Below are 19,652 nucleotides of genomic sequence, written 5' to 3'. Positions count from 1 at the left end.
GCAGCCTCGAACTCCTGGGCTCAAAAGGTCCTCCCACCTCAGCCTCCTGGTAGCTTGGACTATAGGCATGTACCACCAGCTAATTTATTTATTTTTTTTAAGATATGGGGTCTCATTATGTTGCCCAGGCTAGTCTCAAACTCCTGGCCCCAAGCAATCCAACCTCCTTGGTCTCCTAAAGCGCTGGGATTACAGGTGTGAGCTGTTGTGCCTGGATTGCCAAGTTATTTCTATCTTCACCTCCTCCCTGGCTGGTTCCAGGACACCCCCCTTCCCCAGTCCAGCCACTGGGGTCAGTGCCAGCTTCTCTAGCCCCTCCCAGCTGGAGTCCTGGGTGCTGCCGCCTCCAGCCTCAGCAGGAACTAGCCTGGCTGCCCCAGTTCCAGCAGCTCCTAGTGGCCCTGAGGACCCAGGAGGCCTCCCATCCTCTGTTTTGGTTTCCTTGCATGGAGTTCCAGCTGCCTCAGCTGTGGCCGCCTGAAACCCTGGCTGGGCAGTTGCGGCCCAGGCGCTGCCTCAGGGCCCAGAATGTGCTGGTGGGGCGGGAGGAGAAGGATACAGCCACAGGGCATCAGCGGTGCCTCGTAGTCCATGCTCGCACACTCCAGGCTTCTCATGTCCAGCCTGAAAAAGCACAAAACAGCACCATGAAGAAGCTCACGACGGCCCAGAATCACCAGCCAGTTACCCCCTAGGTAACAGCCTTTGAAGAAACATGGCAGTTTAGCGTTCCCTAGGATGCAGCAGGGAAAAGAGAGATGAGGCCCCTGCTCGCGTGGAGTTCCCGCTCTAGATGACAGTCATTGCCAATGCCGGCAGGATGCTGTGCCAGGGAGGCACGGGGCTCAGGGCTTTCCTGAAATGGACTCTTTTATTCCTCAACACAACCCTAGGAGGTGGGTATTTTTAGATGCTTGGGATGTGGATGAGGAAACTGGAACAGAGAAGTGAGGTCACTTGCTCAAGGCCATGCAGCTGGTAGTGGCAGAACCGGGATGGGACGCGAGGTTGTCTGGTACCACTGCCCCCTTTCTTAACCAACCCCCGCTATGTCTTTAAACACAAGGAGGGTCCATGCTGTGCTGACAGCCAGGTCAGGGTGACAGGGCAGAGGGACTGGGTGGGGCAGGCTGCCTCAGGGAGTGCTCTGGGAAGGCCTCCAGGAGGAGGCAGCCTTGGGAAGTGCCAGAGCTGAACCTTCCACGCAGAGCAGCAGCAGAGCAAAGGCCCAAGGTGGGAAGACACTGGGCTGCTGGTGTTTGCCCCAGAAAGCGGCCAGAGGGCTGGAGTCTGGGGCAGGATGGGGAGAGGGAAGTGAGAGGAGGCTGAAAGGAAGGCACAGCCCTGATGGCCTTGGCTTCATGATCTTCAGCACCTGGCTCCACCAGCCAGAGCCTCAGTTCCCACATCTGTAAAATAGGCATCATACTGGCTAGGTCAAAGGGTGGCTGGAAAGATTTCCCAAAGGACACATCAAAGTGTTCACACAGCTGGCCCTTGAGAAGGATCCTCTCCTCCATGGCCCTCCTGACGGGGCCCCTCTCCCTGGTCCACTGTCAGTGCCCTCCAGCCCTAGCCTGGTTCTCTTCCATTTCAAGGGCAATGTTACAATTAAGTGACTTCCTAGTGACCAGCCCAGCCAGCCAACCCCGCTACAGTGCAGGGAAACTCATTTTGTTTCGAGAGCTTGGCCTCTGGCGTTTGGACATCAGGGGGTTTAAATGAGTAAACTTAACATGGCATTTACAAATCGTTATGAACTTAATGCAGCTGAGACTGGGGCCGAGAACTCCCAGTGAATCCATGAAATATTAAGCTCTATTTTTCTCCTTGAATCTTTCTAAATCAGGAACACAGAAACGGGAGAAGGCCCTTCCCCAAACTGGCCGGCAGGCATTTCTGGAATGGAGGCAGGCTGTAGCCTCTTTTCTCAGCAGGAAACGCAACGAAGCATTTAAAATCTTCAGCACTCCAGACTGTGAAAAACCCAAATGTCCCCAGACAAGGTAAGTCCATTCCACAGGCTTCCGGTGAGGCTTGGCTGAGCTTTAGAAAATGACTAAGTTGAAAAGCAATGCGTTTGATCATCGTTTCAAAACCCTTTCGGTATGTACATCAGAGCAACTTGCAAAGCAAGCGGGCCCAGGGGCCGGGAGGGGCTGTGTGTGGCGCCCACTTTCTCCTCACCTGCTGGCCGGCTGGGGCAGCAGCCGAGCCCGTAGGTAGTCCACAAAGAGGATTTCTTGAGCAAAATCAAAGTGGCAGTTGCCTGGCCCCTTCCGGATGAGAAAGCCCTCTGGTGGGGAGACGCACAGGCCATCCAGGGAGATGTGGACAATCTTGGCCTGGCAAACAAAAGAAATAACATGACTGAAGAGAGGCAGGCCATGTTGGGACAGAAGCGGTGCTGACGTGACCGGAGCTGCTGGCAGCTGTGCTCACCATGGGGAGCCTTTCACAGAGCCACCTGACCGAGGTCCATTTCCCATATCAGGTGCTGTGTGGGCGCTGGGCAGGTAGCAGAGGACAAGACAGGTGAGCCCCCTGCTACAGTGGACACTGGTCCACGGCTTTCAGGGGTGGCACGTGACTTGGCCAAGGCCTCGCCCACCTCAACAGCTGTAGCGGCCTGGGGCGGCATGACGTGGAGGTCAAGGGCATGGACTCAGGCGCTTCCATGTGCACCACTAGTAGCTGTGTATGTTACCTACCTTCCCTATGCCTCAATTTCCTCATCTGTTAAATGGGCACGGTCATGAGTTAACCTATGTAAAGTGCTCTAAACAGTGCCTGGCACAAACTGTATACTTCGTGAATGTTAGCCTCTATTGCTCCTTTTTCGACCCCTGGCTCACACATCAATACCCCTCTGGGAGCTCTCCCTTAGGACAGGACAGGCCTCTTTCTGATCTTCCTTCTCATGGCACTGAGCTCATCCTTTTTGGGCCTGTATGCCTAGCAGCATCCCCAGTGGCTTCTGGGTCTCTCTTATGGCAGAGGGTATGGCTGGACCACCTCTCTGTCTGCCTCAGGGCCTGGAACACAGCAGATGCTTTCTAAGAGCTTGCAGGATTCACGTGGATTTGAGTCAACATCTCTCCCTGTTCTAGCCAGAGTTCTCCAGCCAGATGGCCAGGTTCTACTGGTCAATTTCAAAGTCCTAATGGTAGAGTCTGAGGCGGCCCAGCCACCACCTGCTCTATGGGCAGGGAGGGGCAACAGCCATCACTCTCTGATTTCAGATTTTGGAGCCTGGTTCTCATCGACACCTTAGCCCACATTCGTGGTCAGCAACATGGTTGCAGCTGTTGATCCAACTGGTGGCTTTCCCCTAGGGAGAGGCAGAGGAGCTCCTCCTGCAGAAAGGAAGGGAGGAAGGGTCCCTGACCTGGCTGTCATGTGCCCCTGGGGCCCCTCGTTCCTTCAGCATTTTGGGAGCCCCTCTATGTCAGTTACTCACAGGACAAGTAAACCTGAAGTGTGGTGCTACCTGGCTTCGGGCGTGGCTGTCACTAGAACTTGGTCCCTGTCCTCCATCTCTCCATCTGCTTTCCTCAAGGGGGATTCCTACCTGGGCCCCCTGAGCTGAACTTGAAACACAGCCGGGCCCATCAGCATGACTCCTGGGGTTTTGCTGGCTTGCCTGGAAAGGAGAGCTCTCTCTTCTGCTGGGCTTGGAGCTAGCAGGACATAAGCCTGGAGCTGCCAGAGTGTGCCCTGGACAGAGTCGCCCAAAAGTGGATTCAGTGATGGCAAAGCAGAGGCCCAGGAAGCCCCTGTCCATCCTCCAGGGCCAACACCTCCTCCAGGAAGCATCCCTGACTTCCCTGGGCAGAGCTGGCCACATGTCCTCTGCTCATTCCCTTCGAGGTGACCTCTATCACCACCTCCATCTTATAGGGAAGGAAGCTAAACTTCACAGGGACTAAGTGATTTGCCCGAGGGCCACTGAAGGGATTTGAAGCCCCAACTCCAGGAGTCCAAGGCCCTGGCTTCCAACCACATGCCAGGGACCCCTGGTCCTCGGGAAGGCCTTTTGGGGTGTGGGATCTGAGTCAAAGCACCCATTTCACTGCAGTGGGGGTCTCCCATCTCAGGCCACGTGCCCATTCCCCCACACCCCCACCTCATCCCACTGTAGCCATTGTCTGGCTGGTGGGGCCCAGACCTGTGAGATGGGAACTCAGCCCAACATCCCCACATGGTGAATTCAGGTCACAGAAGCTCTACCAGACAGACTGTGATTTGCTCAAGGGAATTTTAAGGCCCAAAGGCACAGCTTGAGGCAGAAGGCTGTTTTTTAATGTCAACATATCTGACTTCTTCAATGTGTTGAACCCAGGGGAGCGTTCATAGAGACACAGGGCGGCATTGGGAGGGTCTGTGACCGGCCTGCTCAGAGAAGCATGCTGGCTAAGCTCCTGCTACACGGGGAGGGCCAGGGGCTGCCGATCCTGCTGCAAGATGTGACACAATTCTTTTTTTCATTTTTCTTTCTTTGAGATGGTGTCTTGCTCTGTCACCCAGGCTAGAGTGCAATGATGAGATCATAGCTCACTGCAGCCTCAACCTGGGCTCAAGAGATCCTCCTGCCTTAGCCTCCTGAATAGCTGGGACTACAGGTGTGTGCCACCAAGCCTGCCTATTTTTTTGGTAGAGATGGGGGTCTCTCTGTATTGCCCAGGCTGGTCTAGAACTCCTGGGCTCAAGCCATCCTCCAACTTTAGCCTCCCAAAGTACTGGGATTACAGGCGTGAGCCTCTACACCTGGTCTGTGATACAATTCCTAAGGCCCTAGAATAAATTCCGTGGTGGGTATATGGTGGGGAGCCCAGATCTGGGGATCACCTGAGGCTGAGTCCTGGCTTTGTCAACTGTTACCTGGCAACGGTGATGCCAATCCGCCGTGGCAGGTGTTATTCCCTCCTCATTTTATAGATGAGGAGACAGGCCCAGGGAAGGCAGGCCACGTGCCAAAGGTTACCCAGCTGGTTGGGTCCAAGCTGAGACTCAGACTCAGGCCCTCCTGATAGTAGGGCCCTAGCTGAATTGCTACCTTTCGGTGGCCTCATTGTCACTTTTACATGACTGGAGGGCACCCATTCAGTCACCTGAGGCCAGAAAAGCCAGAGAAAAGGGCTCTTCGAGGCTCTCTTCTTCATTCCCACCGAGGCTGAGTCTCAGAAGCGCCCCCCTGCTGCTTCTCACTCAGCAAAACATCACACGGAAATCACAATGTGGGCTCCAGGTCTGGCCGGCCAAGGTGGAGACTCCAGCTGTGTGGCCTTGGATGGGCAAGTGAACCTTCCTGGACCTCAGTTTCAGACCCTAAGAAATGGGGGTAATCACACCCACCTCCCACTGGCTGGAATGAGAATCCAGTGAAACAATGAATGCCCGTGACGCCCTCAGCAGAGGCCTGGCCACCCGAGCACTCACGGGACTTGAAGGACAAAACTGACCATGGCAAGCTGGGGCCTGGACCTGCCTAGGACCCCCCAGCACCAGGGGAAACGGTGCTGTGCAGTTCCCTGGAAATGCCCTGCGCTCTTTAGCCTGCATTTGCCATTTGCAGAAGGAAAGAGCAGCTCTCTCCCTCCCTGGACATAACGCCCCCAGCTCCGTGTGGAAAATTCTGGAGGATTTATGCTCCTCTCCGGCTGCCACGCCAGCCATTCATCAAGGTGCTGCTTCCCTGACGCTGGACTGAGCACGGCCGCTGCTCCCCAGCTTACCCCGCGATAGGTGTCCTCGGGAGATTTATTGTAGTTCCAGAAGCGCAGGCCTGCGATGCTTTCGGCCCTGTCCAGGCGGATCGTGACCACATGGTCCAGCCCCGGCGAGAAGGGGATCAGCCACATATGCTCATCCTCCATGGTGATGTTGGTGCCATCAATTAACCTGCAGCAATGGGGACGGAGCGGCAGGGGGGCAGCTCAGTGGGCACAGGAGGCATCACAGCGGGGCCCCCACCCCCTCGGCCCCGAGTACATCCCCACTGCCTGGCACTAGCCTGGCTGTGTCAGGCTGGTTAAGGGGAGGTGTGACTGGTGAGAACAACAGTCAGAAGTCATCTCTCATCTATGAAATGAGACCTTTTTTAAAAGAAAAAAAAAGGCTATACTGTTAAAGGTGCAGAAAAGCAATCATCGGGTTTTTTTTTTTTTTAAAGGGAAAAGGAATCATTTTTCAGAATCCTTTAGCCCAGTGATCCCATTTCTGGGATTTTCTTCCCCAGAAGGAAAATGTATTCAATATATGGGAAAGGCTATCCGAACCAAGATGCTCATTACAGTGTTATTTACACTAGCTTAAAAAAGGATAACAACCTAAAAGATCTCAAAATCAGGAAATGGTTAAGTAAATTTCACAGGGGTTAAGGTGCCATCGTGAGGACACTGCAGTCACATGGAGGAGGCAGGACACTCATTATAAAGCTGAGAAATGAGGACAAGGACCAGGAGAGAGTGTGCAAAAGTGAGAAACATAATTGGGTCAGAGGGTATGGAGGTGAGTATTTTTCTCAAGTTTCCAAACTTTCTGTAAATCTGCTGTGTTGGCTTTACAGCATAGTTGGAAAGAAGTGTAGCCCTTCCTTCCCATGCTGAGGGAGAGAGGTACAAAAGCACCAGGTGAGCTCTGCAGCTCTTGGCTTGGAACAAGTAGAAGGAGGGGCAGGTGACTGTGGGAGCTGCTCTGGCTGGACCATGCTCTGTGACCGCATGGCCTGGATATCCCAGGGAAGCCTCTAACCCGTAGGAGAGAGCCCCTCATGCTCCCTCATGCTCTTCCCAGCTGGCACTCTGAGCTTGTCACCTCAGCCCTATCGCACTCCTGTCCTGGCCAGTTTCTGGTTCCCTTGCTTGGGACATCCTGCTCATCCTCAAGTTGGCCTGTGTTTGTCCCAAGGACAATCGTGCCTCTGGCTTCCCCGGACTGCCCAGCGTGCCTCAGCCCAGGCCTCACGCCCTTGTCCTCGTGGCTCTGGCCCATATGTCCGGCACTGCCATTCAGAAGCCTGGTCCTGGAAAAAAGGGTCCAGCTGGCAGCCTTTTCAGCAACCTCCCTCTCCCTCCCATTTTCTAGAACCTTCCCCACTCCACACCCTGGATTCCTGGTACCTCACAGCTGCTGTACTGGGAGAAACTTGGCCTGCTGCCACATTTCCTAGGTTTGAAAAGAAACTTTTTGTTTCCTTTTACATTTTAAAGTTGTGAATTTGGAAAAAAAAAAAAAATCTCATAATCGAAGTGTTTACCCAAGGAGGCAATGTTTCTTTGTTCCCTAAAAGGCTGTTATTAAATTGATGGATGGTGTGTCTGACTATTGCTGGCATCTTAAAACTGAGGAAATTCAGCAATTCCACACTGGAGTGTTTGTGGAACTAAGCCGACTGAGGATGACCACTAGAGAACCTTCTATTTCCTTCCAAAGGCAATTATGTTTCTGTCCTAGAAATGGGGCTGCTCCATAGCAAACCTGCCCAATTCTGAGAGCAGAGAGAACTGCTGGAGCATTTGTAGCCGACAGTGAAAGGAAGACTCCATAGACACTCTCAAGAACATCCAAATGAATTCCTAGCTCTATCCATAAAAAAGCCTAGAAACAGCAACCGACCAAGTAGCAGTGAGCATCCCTAGTGGCCAGATTATGGTCTCTAAATACCATTTCCCACTAAAAGGAACCAGGGCTTCTTGGAGAAATGGCTGATTCCAGGTCTGGGACAAGAAATAAACCAGATGAGCCTGAAGCATCTGTCACATCTGAAGCATCTGTCACATCAGAAGGCAAGAAAGGTGACTGTTTAAAAGGATTCAGGACTTCCCAGCATCCAAGAGGGAATGATTTAAACATCAATCAGGATAAACACTGCAAAGAATTGACTCTTCAAATGCAGTACTGCATGTTTAAAATCCATGAGTTCATAATAATCCCTAAAAAGAAACACACGTTTTAGACGATGCTAGAGAAACAGTTATTTGGAAAGCCAAAAAGAAAAGGAGGGGAGAGAATCCAGCACTTAGGCTGCCTTTCCCATCTGAATTTCACCACAGAGTAGCCAAATAATTGAGGGAAATTCTCTCTTTATTGCAGTTATTTCGGCAAATAAATTTAAAAAAGAATAGTAGGCGAAAATACCACCATTTTTCAACCCCTAATGAATTAATGGACTTCGCCAGCATGACTGGCTTCCAACATCACAAAGAGCCTGGCAACCAGACATTCTATTCTATATGTCCCCAGGGCCATCTTGCCCTAGTAGTCAAACCTCAATCTGATCAGGCCTCTAGATCTAATTAACAATGTACTAGAAATACAGGGGAGCAAGGAGCAGACTAAACAATACCATAGAGATGCAGCCAGTAAAATTCAGGTCCACCTGGTTTCTTCAACAGGTAATTTACAAGAAAAAAATGGAAAAAGGGGAAAGAGAACCTAGAGAGGCTTAAGAGACATAGCAACCAATCACAACACATAGACCTTATCTGGATCTCAAATCAAATGAGCAAACTGTTAAAAAGGGTGGGTGTGGGGACTATGAATCTGCTAGATATCTGGTAATTTAAGAAATCATTGTTAACTTTTTCTTCCTTTCTTTTTTTTTTTTTTTTTTTTTTTTTTGTTGAGACAGGGTCCCGCTCTGTTGCCCAGGCTGGAATGTAGTGGCACAATCATGGCTCTCTGCAGCTTTGAACTCCTGGGCTCAAGTGATCCTCCCACCTCAGCCTCTGAGTAGCTGGTACTACAAGCACATGCCACAATGCCTGGCTATTTTTTTTTTTTTTTTAGAGACACAATCTCACTATGTTGCCCAGGCTGGTCTTGAATTCCCGGGCCCAAGCAATCCTTCTACCTCAGCCTCCCAAGTAGCTGGGACTACAGGGACATGCCACAGAACCTGGCTAATGTTTTTTATTTATTTTTTTATTTTTTATTTTTTTTTGTAGAGACATAGTCTCACTATGTTGCCCAGGCTGGTCTTGAATTCCTGGACTCAAGTGATCCTCCTACCTCAGCCTCCCAAGGAGCTGGGACCACAGACATGTGCCACAGTGCCTGGCTAATTTTTTTTTTCTTTTGTAGAGACACAGTCTCACTGTTACCCAGGCTGGTCTCGAATTCCTGGGCTCAAGTGATCCTTCTATCTTGGCCTCCCAATGCTGGGATTACGGGCATGAGCCACCGCGCACAGGCAACTTTTTCAAGTATAACAATGGTACCAGGATTATGTTTTCTCTTAAATCCCTTATTGTTTAGAGGTATACACAGAAATACTTACAGAGGAAATGCTATCAGGCCTGGGATTTGCCGACAGATAATCCGGCAGGTGGGTGGTGAGTGGGTGGGAAGGATCCATAAGCCGCACTGTGCGTTGATGACTTTTCCAGCTGACTGGGAGCCAGGTCTCCAGGCTCCAAGCCTAAATACTCAGGAGAGTGACTTGCCAGGATGTGGGGGGTGGTCAGAGGGGCCCATGAGCAGTTAATGGTAGCAGGGGGTGAGGCCACGGTTCAGGGCCACCTTATAGAAAAGCAGGGAGAAGCCTGCCACCAACTCTGATGTGGCTGCAATGCAACATGCCATGGGAATGACTGTCCCCATTCTACTGATAAGGAAACCAAGGCAGGGGAGACAGTATAACTTAGTGGTTAAGTGAGTGGATGGTAGGTATCCCACAGGCCTGCGTTCCAATCATGACTCTGCCACTGCACTAGTCTAGGTGGCCTCTGCATATTTCAGTCTCCACGTCGGTATAGTAGGGCTCATAATGGTCCCTTCCTCAAAGGGCTGTTTGAGGCTTCAATGGATGAACATGTGTCACCTGCTTCGCATAGCCCAGTGCCTGGCATTTAATAAGTGCTCAAAAACTGGCAGTCATATGATCAGTTATTATTATTAGCATTGCTGTTATTATTGAAGAGGTTAAGAAAGTTACCTAATAGTTGGCATGGGGCAGAGGCAGGATTTGAACTCCCATCCCTCTGACTCCCCTAGTTCACACCTCTAAGCAGCGCCCAGACCCTCTGGCTGTGCAGAGCAGGGGAACCGAGTGCTGGTCTGTGGGCTGCAGGTCCGTGTGGATCAATGCTGTATTTGAGGCTTCCCCACCTACTGACTTGACGCAACCTTGGCTTATGAAATCTGACAAGTGCAGGGGAAAGTGCAGCCACCACCGCCTGTGGAGGCTTCCTGAGCCATCACCTCTAACCTCAAGGAGGGGAGAGGGAGCTTTCAGCCCCCGGGAGGCCTGGGTCATTCATGCGTAAACTCTGAACCGTCCACTGCAAAGGTTTACAGACAGCTACTGTGTGCGAGACGCTCTGCTAAGCACAGAGAAGAAAATGCAGACCACGGCTGTGTCTGGAAGCATGGGAACCTGCCTGCAAAGCCCGCCTGACACTTCCAGCTGTGTGGCCCTGGAGCATCACCTCCCACCTCTCTTTCCTGAGCCTCGCTTTCCTAAGCCTCGCTTTCCCTTGACCACATTACCTCACAGGGTGGCCAGGGGAGGGACATATGCGATTCTATTTGATGTCTGAATCTGAAGTCTCAGAGGCAGAACAATGTCCCCAAAACCCTGTGGTCATGAAAGTAAAGCTTCTGATAGACACTTACTTGTCCAGGGTCCGGGAGTCGTCAGAGTACTCGGGGAGCTCATTTAAGTCTCTGGGGGAAGCGGAGATCTGGTGCAGGTGGATGGGCAGTGCCTGGCCCTCCTTGCCCACCACTTCCAGGCCAGTGAGCCCCAGGTAGTGCAAGTCTCCCCAGGAGGCAGTGAAATTCAGCTGAAGGCCTGCAACAGGAAGAGAAGTGGCCCATCAGCACCAGAGGCTCCAGAGGAGGCATCTAAAATGAAGATAGGAAGACGAATGCTATTCGGCCTCTATATTCTAGCAACTTCAACCCAGACCCAAAGTGCCTTGCGGGTGGGCTCTGCGGCTTTCCTCTAGGTGGCCTTGGGCCCAGGCCACTGTCAGTGCTCAGGAAACAATGGTAAGCTGCATGGACGAGGGTTAAACCTGCACATAGCCCTGAGATCCTTCCTCCGCCTACCAGATTGTGCTGTCCCATCCCCCACTGAACATCCTTGGTGGCTTCCCGTGCTTTCTGGCCAACAACGCATTCCCCATCAGACTTCTATCTACTTCTCTGACCTCACTGTGCACCAGGGACCCTAGGCCCCACCCAGACTGTCTTTCAGTTTCTCGTATTTATATTCCTCTCTCTCCAACCACAGGGCCTTTGCATGTGCTGTCACCCCTCCCTAGAATTCACATGGCCTGGTTGACTTGTGCGCACCCTTCAGATCCCAGCTCCCTTCCTCAGAGAAGCCCTCCTGAGTTCTTTGACCAGGTCAAACCTCCATTGATAACCTGCCATGCCACTGTACACTTCCCTCTCCAAGCCCTGGTCACTGCTGTAATCACGTGATCTTGGTAAATACCCACTTGCCCTGCCAGATGCCTAACTCCTTGAGGGAGAAACCCCATCTGTTTCTCTAAACCACTGTGTCCTGAGCCTGGCATGGTGCCTGGCACACAGTAGGAGCTCAGTACAGATGGAATGATTAAACCAGCAACTACATGGAGACTTGTATCAGTAAGCCCCAGCGCTGGAAACTGACATTTTATGCCAATTAGCTGCTATCACAAACATTCACGTGGGCTGAGAGTAAAGGAAGTGACCTAGGGTGATACCGCCATCCTTTTGCCTCTGCTCCCATCCTCTCTCGATCAGAGACCATTTAGAAGTGACCTTCTGTGGCCCTGGGGCAAAACAGCCCAGATGTCATTCATTTGCCCAGGAAACTCAAATGGAATGAATCTCTTGATCAAGCCCTGTCAGATAATTGGCTGGAACGTCTCTTTCCTTAACGGTGTCTCATTAGAGCAAGACCAAACACAATAAACCCTTCTGCCCTTAGAGAATTTGCCGCATATTTTAGCACCCTTTTGGGTAGCTAAGTGTAAGACTCACTCTTTGCAGCATTCACAGAAATGCCAGCACCACAGAGCAGGCAGAAGGAAGCGGGGTGTCATCTGGCACTACCCCCTTGCAGCTCAGATGAGGAACTGGAAGCCCAGAGAGGTGAAAGGACTTCTTTGTGGCCATGAAGAGGGGCTGGGTCACCTGACCTCCCTGGAGCTTGGTTTTCTCTCCCACGCCCCTGACATCTCCCAACATACTTTTTGTAACTTAGCCCTCAGATCCTTTTCCTCCTTCGTGGTGCCAAGGTAGCTCTGAGCATCTCTGGGGCAGATGAAAAAAACATGTGGCCAGCACGGCACCCTGCACATGGGCTTCTCGCCGCATCATTCACGTGCAAAGTGGCTACAAACTCGTCCCATCCCGTGTCCCTGCCGTTGCAATGTGATTTTGCCCCTTATCCCATCCAGAGTTGGAGTTTCCTTCTCTGCTCCTGACTCTGGGTCACGTGATTTGCTTTGAACACTGGGACAGAAGCCCACGTGAGGCAAGCAGAGCCTGTAAAGCACTCGGGGCTTGAGACTGCCGTGCGAGGCAGCCCAGCTAACCCAGACACCTGTCTCTCTGGCCAGCAGCCTCCCCACTGCCAGACCGGTAGGTGAAGATGTCCTAGGTCATTCAGCTGCTGGTCCACCTCCCTGCTGATCAGGAACTCGAGCAGGCCCAGTAGAGGCCAACCAAGCTGGCTCACCCAGAGCTGCCCAGCCAAGCCACTGAATTACCAGTCAATCATGAATATAATTCATGGTAGTTGTGTTAAGCCAGTGGATTTTGGATTGGCTTGTTCGGCAGCAAAAGCTAGCTAACACATTCCTTCTCAGCATGAGTCAGTGTTCCCATGTCATTTCCTGAGAGGCCTTCCCTAATAACCAGAGCTCAAACAGCCCTGCTCACCCCATCACTCTCTACATCCTTACCCTGCTCGCCTTGTTGTTTATAGCACTGAATGCTTTCTGACAATGGAGTCTACATTGATTTGCTTATTTTTCTTCATCAGTCTCCCCCACTAAGACGGAAGTTCCCTGAGGCCAGGACTCTGCTGGTTTTGTTCACTGCTGTATCCCCCGAGCCCAGAACAGTGCTTAGTAGATGTTCAATGAATGTTTTTAGTAAAAATTTTAAACACATGACTAATTAACAAGTAGGGCTTCAGTAGATATCTGCAAGTAAATGAGACAAATGAAAACTATTGGGTTTTACCAAATTCACAGTCAACAGTCAACGAATATTTATTGATCATCTACTGTGTACCAGAACCTATTTTTGGCATAAGAGCTGCAGGAATGAACAACAGAGCACAATCTCTGAACTCAAGAAGCTTGCATTCTAGCAAAGACTGTCAATAAGCACATAATGAACAAAGAAAGGCAACAGTTCCAAGAGTGATGAACACTATGAAAGAAAATAGCATCAGGATAGGGAGTGACTGAATATGAGCAGAGGTGGTCAGGGAGGGCCTCCCTGAGGAGGTGACATTTGAGCTGAGACCAGGGTGCTGAGAAGGAACCTATCATGTTTTTGCATTTCTGGAAGAAGAACATTCCAGGCTGAGAGGAGAACAAATTTGACCCATAGGTGGAACCAAGCGGCCAAGGGAGAGAGTAGAAGAAAATGAAATCAGACAGGTAGGCAGGGGCTAGATCATATCAAGAAGCTTGGATTTTCCTCTCTTTGCAATGGGAAGCTACTGGCAGACTCTATGCTGAAGCAGGGGAGCAACATGATCTGATCTGCATCTTACAAAGCTCTCATCAGTTGGATTTTATAAGGAGACCAGGGAGGAAGCTGTTGCAGTAAGGATGGCTTGAACAAGGCTGGTGGCAATGAGAATAGGGTTGAAGGGGACAGATACAGGATCTGTTTCAGAGATAGCACTACCAGGATTCTCAATGGTCTGGATACAGAAGAAAGGGGAAAAAAAGTTTTGACCTAGGTGACAGAGGAGCTGTGGCACCACTCCTGAGACAGAAGGGCCACAGGTGGAGGAGGATGTGGATTTGGATGATGGAGATCAGTGCGAGGGAGAAATGCCACCTCCCTCTGTGACAACAAAGAGATGCCGGCCCAGACTCTCCCAAGCCTGCAATCTCTTTGTTTGCCTGGCAAGCTGCACTGCGATTCCATCTAATTTGGGGCTGTTCTGAAATTGATTACTCTCCTTTTCGAGCTAATATCCAACATTCCATATTCATTTTCCTCTGGTGTATCAATTAGTATTTATACAAATGGAAATTAATTTTGTTATTTCTCCCCCATGTTTCAACCCTCTCAGCTCCTTTCTTATTCATCACTGCTGATATTTGCAAAACTTCCAAAATTAGTGTCATCTGCAAATTAGCAAGTCATATATCCCCTTTCAAAACATTAATAGGATTGGCCGTATTTACCAACCCCGACACATTCCCCCCGGGTCACTTTATTAAAGCTCTCTCTGTGCTCCGCTCTTGCACGGAGTGGTGAAGCGGGTTGAGGATTTTGAATATGGTGAGGAAAAAGCCAAAGGTTCAGAGAGAAGAGATGCAGAAATCACAGGCCTCAAAACAGACGCAGAGGGTGCTTGGTTGAGAGGCTCTTCTGCCTTCCTACTGAGAAGAGAAGAGAAATTACACTTGCCTTGCCGTAAAAAGGTCTTTGAGCTCTACTCCAGGGCCAAATTCCCAAAGGCACTGAAATAACATCTCTGTGAAAGGTCAGGAGCTGGGTCAGCAGGAAACACATCTACAGGCAGCATCTTTGGGGAAATCATCAGATGAAAGGGACAGTGGCTGCTTCTGCCTGGCCAGCATTCCTGCCTTCCGTCTGGTGACCACGCTCTGACCCGCTCTGGAGAACCACCCTGTGCTCGGTTCACACTGTTTGGGTGGCTGACCCCTTTCTCTAGGCTCCAGGCCTGGCCAATCTGTTTTCCATCTCCCACCTCCCGCCCTACCCATCATGGTGAGTCACAGTGGCTGACTTAAGGATGGACATATGAATTAGCCAGGCACGGTGGCACACCTACAGTCCCAGCTACTCGGGAGGCTGAGGCGGGAGGATCTCGTGAGCCCAGGAGTTTGAGGCTGAAGTGAGCTGTGTTTGCACTACTGCACTCTAGCCTGCGCCACAGAGTGAGACCCTGTCTCAAAACAATAACAGCAAGCAAAGAAAATAACAAAAAAGAGAATGGGTACATGACTCAAGCTAGGCCCAGAGATCTAATTCTGGGAGAGTAGTTGCAACTATTGGGATTCAGGAAAACAGAAGTTGTCTTTCATCTGGGACTGCTGGGTAGAAAGGAGGCATAAACTGGAGCTTCCAGGACTTTCCACATGGATGGTGTTGAATGGGAGAATGTCAAGAGACGAAAAGAAAGCAGTGAGAGGGAGGCAGACACTATGTCTTGATGCCATCATTTTCGTAACTGAACGCAGCTGTGTGGAAACTGACGACCCCTAACTTCTAGTTGCATAAGCCAATAAGTTCCCTTTTTTGCTGAACTCAGCTTGAATTAAATTTCCATTATTCATCCCCTGCCAAAAAAAAATCCTGATCAACTTAGGGGAGAACCAAATTGAATAAAAAACGATGGCTGTCTTTTGGGACCTCACAGCTTCATGGGGGACACTGACTCTTGCACAGAGGCTTCTGATGTGAGGTGGTCTCCCAGTGGCAACCCTAAGGCAATCTGCTAGTGTGGTGAGGATGTGGGCTTTGGATTCAAACACCTTTGCTTGCACTCCCAGCTTCCGTACTAGCCGTGTGACCTTACTTAAGTAGGTGACTCCATCTCTCTGAGCCTCAGCTGCCTGATCTCATGGAAAACAGAGCTAGGAGTGTTACAGCGAGATAAGGCAGAGAAAGCCCAGCACAGTGCCTGTCTGGGAGATGAAACCAAGCCTCAACCCAGGCTCTTGCCTAATGTTAGGTTGGCCTTTAAAACTGCTGCTATTCGAAAGTAATTGAGAGTGCGCCCTGGAATGTAAGGGGCTATGAGAATTCCAAATAAGGCACCTTCCTCTAAGGCACCTTCTAAGAGATCACTGGTCATTTTGGAGTAGGTGAAGGAGAGATGAATTTTCACAGGGGATGATAGGGAAGACTCCTGGGGAGGAGATGCGGTCGCAGAAGGGCCATAAGGGAGGGGATGTGGAGCTCACTTAGGGCACTGCTCAGACCCCACCTCTCACCCCCAGGAACAGAAGGACTTAGTCCTCTGGTGGCGGGAAGTGCTGACGGCTGGCAGCTCACCACTGAGGCTCTTGACTTGTGACTGCCCTTGGTTGAAGAGAGTCTCCTTGCAAAAAGCCATGTCCAGCCGGGCACAGTGGCTCATGCCTGTAATCTCAGCACTTTGGGAGGCCAAGGTGGGTGGATCACCTGAGGTCAGGAGTTCGAGACCAGCCTGACCAACATGGTGAAACCCTGTCTCTATTAAAATTACAAAAATTAGCCGGGCGTGGTGGTGGGCACCTGTAATCCCAGCTACTTGGGAGGCTGAGGCAGGAGATCTCTTGAACCTGGGAGGCGGAGGTTGCAGTGAGCTGAGATCATGCCACTGCACTCCAGCCTGAGCAACAGAGTAAAACTGTGTCAAAATAAATAAATACAAATTAAAAAGTAAAATAAAAAGCCATGCCCCTCCCCAGAGGCAGCCCATAGCCAGTGCCATGTTGATACAGATAAAGACATGGCCCCTCACTCAACTCAGGATGACCCCAAAGGGCCATCCCAGGTTCCGAGCTCCCTGTGGAGCAGGCTGAGGCCTTGAAGTGGCTGAACCGCTGACCAGCTTCTCCCTCTGCCCAATACTGCCTCCTACCCTTCCCTGACAAGAGCACACCCCAGTAAACTCCATCTCAGGGTCTGCGTCTAGGGAACCTAGCCAGCGACAGGTGGTCGTCAGAAGGCAGAGATGGAGCAGGGAGGCATCCTAGGCGGAAGGTGTGGCTTGCACAGGTGCCTGCAGGTGGACTCCAGAGATGGCATGGGGAGGTCCCGGAAGGGCTGACACCAGGATTCGGAGAGGCTCCAGCTTCATTTTGGAGATGAGGATGGGGAGGTGGGGAGGGGATCCTGACAGTGTCACATCTTTTGTCTCAGAAGATAAAGTAGAAGCGGGTCACATTCACAGGGGGCAGGAGAGAGCAGGAAGTGAGGCTGCCAGGAACCTGGTTAGCAGGGTGCAGGAGGGAGGAGATCACAATCAGCAGTGACCTTGGGCTTGAAGATTCCCCAGGAAGGGGAGGGGCTGATGTGGACACGCATGGATGAAGAGAGGAACTGGCTGGAAGGATCAATGGAAAAGAAGGGTGAGGAACAGGCCCAGCAGAAAACCCCTGGGATTTGCTCAGAGGTCACAAACTGGCAGCCAGCTGGCCAGATACACAATAAGTGTTTTATTTGGCTCATGTGATATTTTAAAACATGAGAAAATTCGTTACCCACATTTGAGAATCTGGAGACTTCACGTAAGACTCCAGATTTCCGACTTCTTCTGAAAAGTCAGAAGACCTGGTACCCTGGGCCTGTGCACCTGCCCCCACCCCCGGGGCAGAGTGGACGCAGGTTTTCTCTGCCTGTGCATCTGCTCTTTGGTGGAGTTGGAAGAGACAGCTCGGGGCACTGCACCAACAGATGCCTTGGGTCTCTTCAGGCTCTAATGTCCTCTTGTTCTACACTTTCTGGGTGCCAACTACACCTTCTGGGTCAGGGTCACAGCTAACACACAGGGTGTCTGCATGCAAAAATGCCCCTCAGGGAAGGCAAAATGCTAAGAGATACCCCTCCTCTGGAGTGAGGTGGCCCTGCTAGGGCCAGGGAGCTGAGCGCAGGCTGGTTTCAGCCTCCACTTGCCCCATAGCCTGGTGTCTCTGTACAGTGTCCAACCCACCCGATTGTCCAGCGAAACCCTGTCCCAAGTGGCCACAACTCCCCCTGTCCCCGGAAGATCCTCCTTCCACCCAACACTGCTCCAGGAGAGCTACTCACAGATTCCGTGGTAGATGCCTGGCTCTGGCGTGGTGACTTGGGGGACGGGGGAACTGGATGGGAGCTCTAGCTCCGGGATCTGCACATGGGTTGGAGAAGCAGAGGAAAAGGGGGTGGTTTTAGTGATACCCACACAGCTAGCTGGCTGGCTGTTTCTGCATTTACCACTGCCCACCCTATGCCCAGGTAAGTCCTTGTGTGTTTTCCTGGATTTTTCTGCCTTTGTGGAAGCTATGGGACCAGTGATATGGGCGGACCCTGACCCTCCAGGGTCTGCATCCTTGTCAGCAGCTCTCACTGGCTGGGGAGGAGCCTGATGCTAACAGCTAAGGTGTTTAGATTTCCTCCAACAGGGAAGGACTCAATAAATGCTTATGTGGTGAGCTAGAGGAAGAAAGAAAGGAAGGAAGGATAGGAGGAGGAAGGGAAGAAGAGAAGGAAGGGAGAGAGGAAGAAAGGAAGGAAGGAGGGAGGAAAGGAAGGAGGGAAGGAGGAAAAGAAGGAAGGAGGGAGGTAAGGAAGGAAGCAAGGAAGGGGAAGTGAAGAATTCAAACCATAGAGAGTGGTTCTTAACTTTGGCTGTTCACTGAAGCAGAATCTCTAGGGGTGGGTCCCAGACATTTTTAAAGATCCACCGAAGTGATTTCCACGGGTAGCCAGGATAAAAAATCCTGGTCTTCAGAGAGTCAACGGTGGGCCACCACACCCTTCTTGGGCCTTACATATAAACTACTTGCTCATTGTCTCTTTGCACCATAAATGAAGGCAAAAGAGACTTTACTACTTCACAGCCAGGAAAGCTGAGATGCAAAACGAAGTGAAGGCGCTGGTCTCTCACGAGACAGAGAGAGTGATCCCCCCAGCCCCTCACAGTGCTGGGCCCATCAGAGTCCCTTACGAGCACCTTTGTCATTTGGAAAACGCTGGGCAAATGGAAGCGCCCAGGGTAGACTCCCACCTGGAGACCCCTGGGTCGAATCAGGAGCACAGGCACGGCTTGTGGCCCAAAAAAGGTTTGAACACATCTGAATTCACTGCCAGCATTTTTAAATGGAGAGATTTTACAGAAAAATCCAGCTTTCTGGCTTCTCTTGTAAAAATCAGGAGAACTGGCAACAATGGGCTTGCCCCTCTTGGTGGCCGCTTTCCTTAGATGTGGGGAGGGGGAGGGGCATGCACTCCCCAGCTGCCTGTGCCTCACCATGCCCTGCTCCTGCACCCCATGCTCTGCCTGGCTGCGAGGTACAATCTCCAGTGAACACCATGGGGTCCACACGACATGTTGCTGTCCTGCCTCAGTCATGACCTTCCCACAGCCCAGCCCCATCCCTTGTGGCTTGTGTTGTCCCCATTTCTCCCCTACCCTGTTTAACCATCTCCTCTTTTTCCTATTGGTCCTGACTTGAATTGACCTTGAAGGTCATCTTTCATTTTAAAAGATTTGTTTATCTGGCTAAGTGTGGCGGCTCTTGCCTGTAATCCCAGCACTTTGGGAGGCCAAGGTGGGAGAAGCGCTTGAGTCCAGGAGTTCATGACCAACCTGGGCAACATAGCAAGACCACATCTCTACAAAAAATAAAAAAAAAAAACTAGCCAGGCGTGGTGGCATGCACTGTAGTCTCAGCTACTCAGGAGGTTGAGGTGGGAGGATTGCTTGAGCCCCGGGAGTTTGAGCTGCAATGAGCTATGATCACGCT

General features: G+C 51.2%; 1 protein-coding gene across 21 annotated transcripts in view; it reads right to left on the bottom strand.

Moving 5' to 3' along the window:
* The window catches only part of KATNIP (katanin interacting protein), a 232,361-nt gene that overhangs the window by 8,145 nt on the left and 204,564 nt on the right, over positions 1-19,652 (bottom strand). For all 21 annotated transcript variants that reach the window (XM_063699554.1, XM_063699555.1, XM_063699556.1 and 18 more), the window contains 5 exons: positions 17,956-18,034; positions 10,618-10,795; positions 5,736-5,901; positions 2,188-2,345; positions 560-624 (listed from right to left, as the gene is read on the bottom strand). In XM_063699554.1, the coding sequence (XP_063555624.1) occupies positions 560-624; positions 2,188-2,345; positions 5,736-5,901; positions 10,618-10,795; positions 17,956-18,034 (646 nt within the window). The remainder of the gene's footprint in view (positions 1-559; positions 625-2,187; positions 2,346-5,735; positions 5,902-10,617; positions 10,796-17,955; positions 18,035-19,652) is intronic.

The sequence above is a fragment of the Gorilla gorilla genome, chromosome 18 (assembly GCF_029281585.2).
Source record: "Gorilla gorilla gorilla isolate KB3781 chromosome 18, NHGRI_mGorGor1-v2.1_pri, whole genome shotgun sequence".
Classification (NCBI taxonomy): domain Eukaryota; kingdom Metazoa; phylum Chordata; class Mammalia; order Primates; family Hominidae; genus Gorilla; species Gorilla gorilla.
Note: the sequence above shows the minus strand (reverse complement) of the source record. Positions and strands in the feature narration are given on the sequence as shown.